At 36.3% G+C, this 12609-nt stretch overlaps 1 protein-coding gene across 2 annotated transcripts in view; it reads right to left on the reverse strand.

Annotated features, from left to right (window-relative positions):
• Positions 1-3686: 3686 nt before the first annotated feature.
• The window catches only part of CUNH12orf50 (chromosome unknown C12orf50 homolog), a 44026-nt gene continuing 35103 nt past the window's right edge, over positions 3687-12609 (reverse strand). Inside the window, exons 8-13 of one of the 2 annotated variants that reach the window (XM_047065084.1) lie at positions 12299-12406; positions 10825-10941; positions 9199-9303; positions 8741-8944; positions 6793-6885; positions 3687-3712 (exon numbers count right to left, since the gene is read on the reverse strand). In XM_047065084.1, the coding sequence (XP_046921040.1) occupies positions 3687-3712; positions 6793-6885; positions 8741-8944; positions 9199-9303; positions 10825-10941; positions 12299-12406 (653 nt within the window). The remainder of the gene's footprint in view (positions 3713-6792; positions 6886-8740; positions 8945-9198; positions 9304-10824; positions 10942-12298; positions 12407-12609) is intronic. The other variant, XM_047065085.1, reaches the window with a different exon arrangement.

A 12609-nucleotide genomic window follows, 5' to 3' on the forward strand; every position in this document is an offset into this window, starting at 1 on the left:
TATTCTCTCTATATAAATTATAGATTATAAATTATATATAGATCTCCTCTCTTGATTCTGTTTCTCTGGAGAACCCTAATGCAGATTTTGGTGCTGAGAGTGGTCTACAGGAACATAATATTAGAGGTGAGTTTTCTGAGTTGGTTCTGGGAATTCTGAAACTGACTCTCTAATATGATTAGATTTAAAGACGCTAATGACTCTAACTTTAGTAGTAAAGAGAGCACTGATCATGCACGGTGTGATATGACAATAGAAATACAGAAAATATCACCATTGTATACTCACAGCCAAACATGTATGAGGAGCAAGGATCTTGAATTCCTAGCTCACATATCACATAAACAATCTGAAAGCTGCCCTGATAAAAAGACCCCTTTCTCTCATAGACACAGGGCTGGGATTTCTGAAAAACAAATCTATAATCTCATCCTGTGAGTGACTGAATTGCAATGCAAATTAAACTCCCAAGCTCACAGGTTATTTACTGTTACAGTGAGGATATTGATTGGGAAAGAGCATTGTCCTGAAAGTTGGAATGGAGACATGTTGGAAGACCCTCATGAAGCTGAGGACACGTTAGCCCCTAAACTCTGATGAATCTTTGCCAGTAGAATTAGCCTCTCCATTCCCAACAGAAGCAGCCACACCACCCACATCTGAGATTAACTGAGGCAGTTGCCATGTAAACTAATGCTGATTCCCCTCAGGACTGACCCTGACCACTACTCTTTGCTAGTAGACCTATAATTAGACTAAAGTCCCACCAGGCCTCACCAACTATGAGGTATAAAGTGTGACCCATGGAGATGTATAATACATTCCTAAAAAACTATTTGAGTTTGCTAATTTATACAAAGAAAAATCCTGGGACTATGTGTGGGAATGGATATTAAAGATGTGGAATAATAGTGAAAGTAGCATGAAGTTGAATTCCAATGAATTTGTTGGTATGGGCACACTAAGCAGTGGTTCTATTTTTTTTTTTTTTTTTTGCAGTGGTTCTATTTTTAATGTCACAACTCAGGGAATTATAAAGGGTTCCAACAGTTTGGTTGGTTGGTTGGCTCAAGTATGGACTAAAAAGGGCCCAGAGTGAGTGAGCTAGAAATGCCATATCTGCCTTGGTTTACTTGTAAAGGAAGGAATTCAAAGGCTTAGAGAGATGGAAATGTTAGAGTTGATTTGTCATTTAAGACCTACCTCCCCATGCTGGGAAGATCCAGGAGACATCGTTATGTGCCCCCCACAAATTAATATGCTGAAGTGCTTACCACCAGTACCTCAGAAGTTGACCTTCTATGGAAATTGGATCCTTACAGAGGTAATCAAGTTAATGTGAGGTCATTAGAGTGGTTTCTAATATGATTCATGTCTTTATAAAAGAGAAAATTTGAATAAACACACACACACACACACATACACACACACATACACACACACACAAGGGAGAGTGGTATGAAGAGACACAGGAGAAGATAGAATCTACAATGCCAATGAGATGGGCCAGGAACAGATTCTCCCTTACACCCATCAGAAGGAATCAATGCTGCCAACACCTTGATTTATAGCCCCAGAACTACGAGACAATAAATTTCTATTGTTTGAGCCACCACCCGGTTTATGGTGCTGTGTTGTGACAGCCCTAGAAAACGAATATACTAAACATTGAATAAGTGTTATTTTATTATTTTTATTACTGATGCATTTTGAAAAGAATAGAATCATAGTACATCCATCAAATTCATTGAAAGCTTTTGTATGTGCCAGAAGAGCAACTGCCTTCTGCTGGCTCCATAAACTTAGGCTTCAATGCAGTGCTTTTATGTGTAGGAGTCAGCAGGCATAACTTCTCACTGGCTTAGTACATTTCTGGATGGTCCACTTATCTTTGTTATCCTCTATCCTTATTTGGGGGGCTTGCTGTCTTCTTTCTTGGCTAATAGTTTACTGCATTAAAGTCATGCCTTTTCCCTAAATCACAAATATAAAAACAGGGTTGGTTTATGTATCCACTTGGTCCTCTTAGACAAAGTTTATCGTAACAAAAATGTCCACTTGTTTGTGAATAATGCACATACACATTCAAGAGAATGACATTCAAGTCTTCTTTCAGATTTTTCTCTTTCCTCATCCAGTCTTCAGCATTTTGCATGTAATAAAGGTACACACTGAGAATCTGTATGTTGAGAAAGAACACTTGAACTTCCTTCTTAGAATGCTTCCTTCTTTAGCATTAGATGAAGTTTTAGAAGGACATGAGGATCTGTTAAGTGGAATTATGGATGTTTCCTATCAGCCTCCGTCTAGACAGGCTTTCAACTCTGCTCTCTTGCATCCTGTCTCTCTCACCAAGATATTTTACTGGCACAGTTTTCATTTCTGTCCACACTATTTGTGAAAACAAAATGACTATACCCCCATGTTTTTGAAAGTGGGTAGACAGAGCACCATTAGAAGCTAGAAACTAGGACTTATTACTCCACATGCTGGAATTGTATCTTATAGAATGTTTTAAAATATTTCTAAGCTTAAACTCTGATGAACTCCACAATAGATATTGAACAAGAGTCTACTAATATCCACAAGATGCATGCAAATATAAATACAGGGTGTCCCAAAGTCTTAGAGAAGTTCTGAGCTTTAATAAACTCAGAAGTATAAATGCTACGAACTTACAAAAACACCCTTTGAAAGGTTAATTACGTGTATTGCTCTCATCCTGATCTTTAAATTTGAAGAATAAATTCTTAATTTTAAGTTCTGGTTTTAGTTACTCTGCAGTTGAATTTTTTAAGTTAATTAATAACTTATTCTTGTGAACAAGTGCAGAAGAAATGGAAATAAGTTTTCAAGTGATGTCTTTCATTTGTAAGCATTTATATTTCTAGAGTTATTTAAATCCTTAAAATCTCACTAATACTTTTGAGACATCGCTTCAGTAATTCACTTTTTTTTCCTTTAACAAGTCCTTTTCTTTAATATTATTGTATGATTTTTGTTTTCTCAGTAGAAAAATGTTTATTTTTCATTTCTGAATCTAGCCCATCTCGGCAGATAGATTTTGTAGTTGCCAATTAAAAGACATTGTACAGCACTGCCCTGCCTAAAAAAACAATCTTCTTTTTCCCTTTCTACAACACATCAAAGTGCATTTCTATTGGAATTCCTCTAACATACTCATCACCAAACTGTAACCCTGGGACTTCACTGAATTTGTTTACATTTTATCTGTTACTGTCACTGAGGGCCCAGCTTAAAATCTAAGTAAAGAAAGAAAATGTGAGGTTTCTTCTGTAAAGAATATTGCAAAACAGAGATCAAAGGCACAATTTCACTTCTCAATGTGTGCAATCTAACTTAGTTTATTTACAATTAAAGAATGATTTTAATTGTCAAACTTTTAAATTTTATTAAATGTTTGTGGCAATACATAGAATGAATTCCAGACCTATATAAATACACAGGCAGCTGTTTGTAATTTGCATTTTTATCAGTTTTGAAAGAGCACAATGTACTTCCTGCATCTTATTTTCAGAATTTGCATTTTATCATCTTTGGCTACCCAGTATATAGTATGGAGTACTTGAATATCTCATTCTTTGAATTTTCACTTTTGATTGTAAATCAGATGATATCTGGCACTTTTCTCTTTTCTCATTTTTCTCTTCTCTCAACCTCCAGATTTACTTGCTCCCATTTCTTCTTGGCTCTAATAATAAAACACAGAAAATTCTTCAATTATTTTCTTGTTCAGCATTCTTCAGGGCACCATCATTCTGCATTTCTTTGGCTAATTACTTACCATAAATCTTAAGGCAAAACAAAAACTAACCTCATTGTCTTAATTCATAAATTTTCAAAACACCATACAAACTAATTCCATTTCTTTCCAAAGCTTTTGCATTTGGATGGAGGGATGAAAAGGAATGGAAACAATACTACATATAAGGTTGTACCTTGGTACAGCCAGAATGAACAGAATGGATGTTCTATCCTACAGAGACAGGCACCTCCAGTCACACCAGCTCTATCCTGATCAGAAAGGACATGCAGCCTCAAGGGAGGGCTGACATCTCTAATCGCCTTTTGCTCCTCTCCTTAGTTCCCACACATTTTTCTCTCCTACTGCATTATCTTCATAGCATCAGACAGCATTTTCCCAAAAGGCTCCTCTCGCCCATTTACACTTCTGTAGCCTTGGCTCTGAGTGGAATAGACTAGTGGCAGCTTGTGCTTTCTGCCTCCTCTCTCCAGCAGCCCATCTGTCCACTGGGAAATGCTGAAATCGCTCCTCTGTGCCCTAGCAGGAAGTGCAGGGGAAGAAACACAAGCTAGTCTTTCTCTAGTCTGAGAATCACAACAACAATTGGAAAGGATAGGAGTTTAGGGGTTACAAATTTCCCAGTCAAAAGCTCAGGTAAATAAGAAAACTTTATTTTTATAATTCTATTTAATTTCTTGACTCTATGTCCCCATTCTGCCCGATGTAGAAAACTTATCTAGTCCTTTTCACATAAACTTAGTCAATTTCAGTGATTTCTTAGTCATTTCACATTTATATTTCAACCACATTCGATTTGAAATTCTTTCTCAGGATTTTTTTCCCTCCCTCCCTCACCTCTCTGCTGCTTATCCTCATTTTTAGGGTTGGAACAGGGGAGAATGTTTGCTTCATTATGACAGCTTGGAAGAGAATATTATTTCAGCAATCTTGGGTCTCCACAAGGCCTGGGTCCTGTGCTGGTGAATGGTGGTCCAGGCAACATAGCCTATGGTTTCTCAAACTTTAATGTGCCTCTTAATCACCTGGGGAACTTGTTAATGTGCAGATTCTAATCCAGGATGTCTGATATGGAGATACTACATTTCTAACGAATTCCCAGGTGGTATCATTGCTGGTTGCCCTCAGACAATATTTCAATCACAAGTTACAAGTGGATAATTTGGTTTATAATCCACTCCCTGGCAGAACAATCTTTTGAGATTCTCGTAATAATTTGAGATTGGAGTCCACTCCTCTAATAGGGCCTGACCACAAAGTCATCTTTGATGCTATGCTTCCAGTGCCAGCCAGGAGACTTTGTGTAGCCCTCTGGCCCTCTCCTGGGGAACTCACTTTCACTTGAAACTCACAAGAATACATGATGCCCTCCCAAGCAAACTTGGAGCTTGGGAATCTCCAGAGGCTGTCTCCAGCCCTGTCTCATGTTAGACACTCCCACCACCAGATGGCATTGATAAATTCTCTCCAAAGCTTTTCTCCCTGGGTTGCATCTGGGATGTACAATGCAGATCCTGTTTATGTTCAGATTCTTATAAACTTCAAAGGGAAATCCATCACTGACTTTCTGTCCCTGAGCCCTGGCATAGCTGGAGGTGACGGGAGAAGAGCAGAAGGGGACTTGTATGTAATAAGTGGCCCCCCACTGTACCTGGTTCCTTGCTGCCTCTCCATACCCTCCTCCTTGCTCTACAGATTGAATGGGAAAAAGTTTCATAAGCTTACATCCCCTGCACTTCCCTTTTCCTGTGCCATACACGGATGGTACATGTTTCTTGCTCTGATGTGATCCCTCCACCCCCCAAATCCTTCTGTAATTCATGTTTAACTACCTAGGATGGGAGAGGAGAAGGCTGCCGGGAAACAAGAGCAGTCACTGGGATAGGGACAGGGGATGAGGAGCATGCCCTTTAATACTCCAAATAATATCGCACCCACAAGGAAACCACAGGAGAAAAAGATGTGGCTCAACAATGTGTAGTTTTATCCAGGATTTTTACCAGCTTTTCACGTCCTTTCCCCCAAAAGTAAATGCAATTACATGTGAAAACCCACAGAAATCTAAGAGAAAATATAGCCGATTAAATAGCACTACAGCAGAGTTCTCTTGGAGTATAATATGATTTGAAAGATCTGGGCCAAAAAAGAAAAACAATTGACTGCACAGTTGAAGTCAAGAGTTTTGAGAGATACTACTTAAGATCTCAGCTGTTTTTTGTTTTTGTTTTTGTTTTGTTTTGTTTTTTTGTTTTTTTTTTTTGGAAAGTGGACAGTTTCTAACCTGGATATGTTCAGTTTTCATTCTGGGAAGCTCTTGTAAAAGAGTTTATGGATTTCAGATGATTCTGAAAGTTCTAGGCTAATGATTTAGGTAGGAACTCTCTATTTTTTTCTGAAAGATTCACATTTCTGAAAAGTAACTGCAACTGTTTTATCCTGTGTGGTTTTCCAAAGCTGCTGTGCCAGTCCCAGATCAGCTCGGAGAAGCCACTAAGCTTTTTAGAAAAACAATCACCTGAGGTTGGGTCTGCCTCAAACTTCATCCTGGGGAGGTTCCTAGGATCCCCACACTCTTCCAGAGAGCAGAGCACAAGGGGGACACCACAGTCACTCAGAGCATCCTGGCCTGGAAACTTCATCTTAGGTGCCCTGTCAGACTGCATCAGCTAATATTTGTGTATGGTGGATAATAGTAGGGCTTTGATACTTTGTGTTAAGATATGGTTTTATATATTCACTTTGTAGTTCAACAAAGAATACATTTTAACACATAATTGCTACAACTGCTAAGCTTGTATCTAAGGAGAGAGGTTTTTCAGAAGATTTCTGATAACACAAAGGAGAACACAATAATAAAAGGAAATTAAATTGCTACTACATGATCTCTACTAAACTCCAATATCATGGAAATTTTCTAAATTTTTCTAAAATATGTTTCCTGACCTTAGAAACTTGTCATTCATTTTTTAGAATTGTATGATACATTAAAATCACTAGTAAATATTTACCTGTATATATCTTTTCAGTTTTTGAATATGTTTTTGAAAAAGGAATCCTTTTTCGCCAGGCTGAACCATTATATGATGTTGACATATATTTATCTGAGAAAAAAAGAAGACCAGAATTAAATATTTTCTTACTTTAAAATCATATTCCAAAAGTGTCTCAAAGTTATAAACATCTCAGAGGTGAAGCTATTCTCTGAGTAATTTATTTTAGTATTTCAAAGCTAAGGCATTAGGAACCCAAGTGAGTTTATTAAGACCATATATGTTATCAATGAACATGGTTATGTCCCTATTATTTGGCTGCCCAATTCTTCAAATAAGGCTCTCCCCATGAGGCTAAGCTAAAGGGGACTGTGATATCTGGATGTGATCAAAATATTTCATTGCCTTGCTTTACCATGATTTTACATACAATTCTGCTAATACTTGTAGAAGAAAGAAAAGATCTAGAAGGCACCGCCAATTCCCTTTACCTTCCATAAAGTGACTCCCATGATGGCAGTGATTGCTCTACCGTACTACCAACTCACTGTCCCAAGGAAACCAAAGCCTTTATATACTGACTCGGTCTATAAATACCTCATTTCCTCTGGCAACTTTATATCTGAATGATTATCTAACAATGTTCTATTTGTGTTTTTAAGTATTACTATGCAGCTATGATTCTAAAAGCATGGTTCATAATAATACCAGGAATTTCTTTGCTTTTTTTCCTGTGTTGACATTTGCACCAATGGCCCAAAAGCAATAGTGAACATAACTGTGACCACCTTAACACGGATCTAGACAGCCATCCACTCACAGTAAAATAATAAATTTAATAATAAAACAATAGTAATAAATAAAATTAAGACTGTTTCACCTAAGAATATTCTTATTTTACATATAAACCCATATATCATTTACTTCTAAGACAAATAGAAGAAAAACAATTTAATAAAGCTAACTTCTATTTAAATTATAAAAGTAAGGACCTAAGAGAGACACTGAATTTTTATATATGTTTCAGAAAGTACACAACATCCAGAACTCCAGTAACTAGACTGTGAACACAGGAAAATACAAACACAAAATTAGAGGGAATTAAGTGGCCTTTTGTTAAGTTGAGAAAACTGAAACCCGACTTCAAAAGAGCAAAATTCATCTGAGACAGGAAGAAAAGATATGGTTCCTTCCTCCCTTGTGGCCTTGTACTTACTGATATATACTATGATTTTGCCTATTACATGATGAAATGATTTAGAAGCAATCTGCGCATGGTGGGAGAGATGAGAGGTTGTCAAAAATATTGCAGTTAACCCCCAAACTAACCCTTTCAGAAAGCAATCATGAAGGCTTAAAGAAAAGCCAAGGCACTACCTGAAAGTGGTGACTGAACAATGCGGTTAGTGGAACAAGAAAATGTCAACCATTTGAAAACAATCCTCACGAGTGAAATAAAGCTTATCCAGGGGGAACAAAGTGTGATGGTGTGAGACAAAACACTAGAGAGGTTCAATGTCTAGTCATCTGCACCCAACACATTTTTTAACATATCCTTCTTTTAAATTTTTTTTAATGTTATTTTTGAGAGAGAGGGGGAGAGAGAAACTCTGGGGAGGGGCAGAAAGAGATGGAGACAGAATCTGAAGCAGGCTCCAGACTCCAAGCTCTCAGCAGAGTCTGACATGGGGCTCAAACCCATGAGACATGGGATCATGACCTGAGCTGAAGTCAGAAGCTTAACTGACTGAGACACCCAGGTGCCCCCTAACATATCCTTGAAACCGTGTGCACTCCTGCTTGTGGAAGAAATCTTCCCACTAGTTCTCTAAGACATCATGGTGGTAGTGATGGGCTGGAAACAGAACACCGGTTGGATAGAGATGAAGATTACTTGGACCATCAGGTGATTCCATGGGATTGCAAACCACGTGCATGAGTAAATCATGTAAGGAAAGAGCCTCACCTGGACAAAGGTTGAGTTTGGGTTCCTTGTTAACATCGACTTTATTGTAGGACCTATTTGTGGGCCTGCTGCGGGGAGGTGCACTCAGTGAGACAGTCCTGATAGCATCTCTCTGAACATGGATATAGGATGCATTCTCAGCACTTCTGTTTTTATTATTGCGATGGTAACTCATTTTATTTTTGGGATTTGGTGCCTGTACTGCTGTAAAAGAAAGCAGGAGGGGAGTGAGGGATAAAACAAGCTGGTTTCATACCCATAAATAACATACTGCATGGTAAATGTTTGCACTGTGGAAGACAATGTGTGCTAAGAGAATTACATCTATAGGATTTGGGTTGACATGTAAAATAACATGTTGCACAACAGTAATTTGTTTTTCAGGTAGAAAATATTATTTTATATTTAATTTTGTTTCAAATTATAATTTAGAAATATCAAATACATAGATCCTTTACCTCTCTGCATTCCTGGGCCAGGAAAATTCTTTGGTTCATCGTAAATCCATTTTCTTTTCTTCACACCTTTAAAGTGAGGCTTCCTCACTGGCTGGACATCATTCACTTGAAGAAGATACAAATTTTTACAGGTTTTTAAGAGATGCTTTCATCTGAAAATTACTATAGGTGATAATTACATATCTGTGCATACACATGTCAAGCAAGAGAAAAAAATAAATGCACTACACTAATATTTCACTTTCTAGAACAAAGTGTGACTTATTTTTTAAAGCACCCCGCCCTCAAGAGAAAGGCTATCCTGAAAATTGATTGATGAGAAAACTTTTGATACGTAGCATTCCTCAGAGGAAATGTTTCCCCCAAAAAAGAATTTGTGGATTGTTTAAAAGAATACAAAATTATATTCCAAATATAATTATATATCTCATTATAATGTTATTTTTAAGTAGTTTTAGAATTGTTATTTTGAACACAAATCTACTTCTTAAGAAGGTGGATTAATGTAAAATACTTTTAGTGAATATTACTTTATTCTTTTAAGCTTTGAGAATTTGAGTATAAGGTTAGTTTGGTGAAACAAGACTAAGTAGTCAGAATTGTAAGTGCTAATAGTACTAAATTATTCACTTTTTGCTGGCATATTTTTACACTGAAAAATTTATATACAAGCTCAATCTTCTAGGAATTTCTAAGGTACATTTCTCCAGAGACTCTTAAAACAATTTAGTATACAGGCCATTCTTTGTTATTTCTCTGTGTGGAGGTCCTGAACATTCACTATTGAACAGAGAAAATGAACATCAAGTTCACTATGTAGATTACATTAGCTCTCTGTAGTGGACTACTAAATCTGTCTTTGCCCTAGCTCTCAAATTCAGCTTAAGCATTAAGTTTGAATTCTGATTCACCTCCTCCTCTCCAAATATCATGCTCCACCCTTACCCTCAAGCTCCCATTCCTAAGATTTGAAAACCATATTTTTAACAAATGTCACTAAACTGAGCTTCTTAGGAGTAAGCCATCATGTTTCTCAAGCTCCCACTCCTGGGATTTGGAAACCGTATTTTTAACAAATGTTACTAAGCTTCTTAGGAGTAAAACCATCTTGGTTCCCTTCAATGCCTGGCTGGGATCCAAGAACGTTATAGTTTCAGTAAATGAAATAAATGAAAGAAGGAAGGAAGGAAGGAAGGAAGGAAGGAAGGAAACAGGAAGGAAGATTCATGAGTCTTAATTGTATCAAGAGAAGTAGCTCAGAATACAGAATGGCATGGTAAAGCCAAATCATGAAAAATAATCCAACACATAATAAAAATTTGTCAATGTATCCCACTATGGGTTAAATTTAAAAGGGTGTACTAATGAATCTTCCAAGAAGGTAGTATATCATTAATTTTAATACCTAAATTAAACCAGTGGGTATGTATATAATTTACTAGGACCTACATCACAATTCATTGTCCGAGTTAGTAGAAGAATATTGTTTTTAATTCTTAATCCTGAATAATTTTCAAAACATCCTTTTTTTCTTTCATTTTAAAAATTCTATTTCAAATAAGCAAAACAAATCCATGATAAGACAAATATATCTAAGGCCAAAAAGTGATAGAGCTAATGTCTCACTTGAAGAGGGGTCCTCTCTGCACTTCATACTGATATTCTCAGTAGAATTTAATACATGCGTTGTAGGTACTAGTCGGGTAGTTAGGGAACGCTTTGGATGAGGGCTGTCCTTGTTATCTTTTAAAGCAAATTAAAAAAATAAAATATCAATATTAGTAAAAGAAGGTTTCAGTTGGCATTTTACTTTTCAAACATTATATGATGGGTGTACTTCTTTAAAATATATATATTAATTTTTACAACACTGAAATTCCCTAACCACTACATTGAGTCCCCAAAATTTGTCACTAACAAAACATTAAATATCTGATATACAGACATTATCTTCAATATATAAATAATATATTTGTGGCAATATTTTTAATAATTTCATAAGAAACAATCAGAAGGTTATCAATTTTAAATCAAATGTGCTGATTTAAAAATAGTTTCCAGAAATAATTTAAGTGGAACAACTTTCGTGTGTTCTATGCTTTGGAGCAGGACTGTCTAACAGAGCCTTATACAACGATGGAAATTTTCTCAGTCTGTACTGTACAAAATGATAGCCACTAGTCATATGTAGATACTGAGCACTTGGAATATGGCTAATGCAACTGAAGAGCTGAATTTTTAAAAATTTCATTTTAGTTTAAATTTAAACAGCCACATGTGAAGAGTGGCAACGGTTATTACTGTAGTTAGAATTTTTTTGTTTTTTTGATCGATTCAGCAAAAGGTTTCCATCTTTGAATGAGAAGAAAAGATTTATATATCATTTCCCATAAGAATTATTTAATCACAAGTGCCTTAACCTATTCTTGAAAATGTTTATTTAAGGGTGGGCAAAACAGTAGATGAAATTGTTTAACATTTGGATGCAGAATATATAAAGCCCTCTAATTACAGGACAGCTAAACTTTTAGTCTGTGACTAAGAGAGCTGCCCAGCAGAGAGGTACTAGCTGGGGCTGCTAACCATGGTAAGGGGAGTACAAAACTATGAAGTACAAACTATGATTTTATTATATCTCTTGATTATTCACAGACTATAGTTGGTAATAATTACAAAATGAGGAAGTCATAGAAGTCATCATGAAATTAATACTCTTCACAGTGTTCACAAACAAAGCTTTTTAAGAAAATTCAATCACACGGAGTATTTGAAGTTGGAAAAAGAAACTAAAAAGGACTTGGTTTTACCATTTAAAAGAACCAATAACTGTAGATCTAGCAAGACTCCTAGAAATTATGTAGTCCAACAGGCCAATATTTCAGATAAGGAGACTGAAGCTAAAAGAGATGAAGTCTCGTGGTCAAACACTTAGGGACAGACCAGGACTGAAACCTTAGGGCTCTTGACTCCGAATCACTGGATTTAGTGTATATTTTAATTTATGACCTTGCCTCTTATATTGGTTTCAAGTGTCAAACTTTATATTTACATTTCTCAATCCAAATTATGAACGGATTAAAACTATAGGATGGTTCATTACCTTTAGTATTTGAACACTTTGACACGGTAATTTCTTTCTCTTCAGTTACAGCTTCTTTTTCATCTACTCCAAGGAATATGATCCTCGGTGGAACATAACAGTCACCTCCTATGACAATACCTTACTGTCAGTGGCTATGATGGCAGAAAGTTGTAAAACACTATCTTCCAATACAGGATTATCCTCTACAATATACCTTTGCCAGTTTTGTTTAAACACTTCTTAGTGATACCACCCACATCTCTATATATATCATATATGTTTAAATTAATACATGTGCATATATATGTATATGAATATACAGTATATAC

This window comes from Lynx rufus, unplaced genomic scaffold, assembly GCF_022079265.1.
Source record: "Lynx rufus isolate CCGP_SWC_20201006 ecotype Redwood Valley unplaced genomic scaffold, mLynRuf1.p SCAF_7, whole genome shotgun sequence".
Taxonomy (NCBI): Eukaryota; Metazoa; Chordata; class Mammalia; order Carnivora; family Felidae; genus Lynx; species Lynx rufus.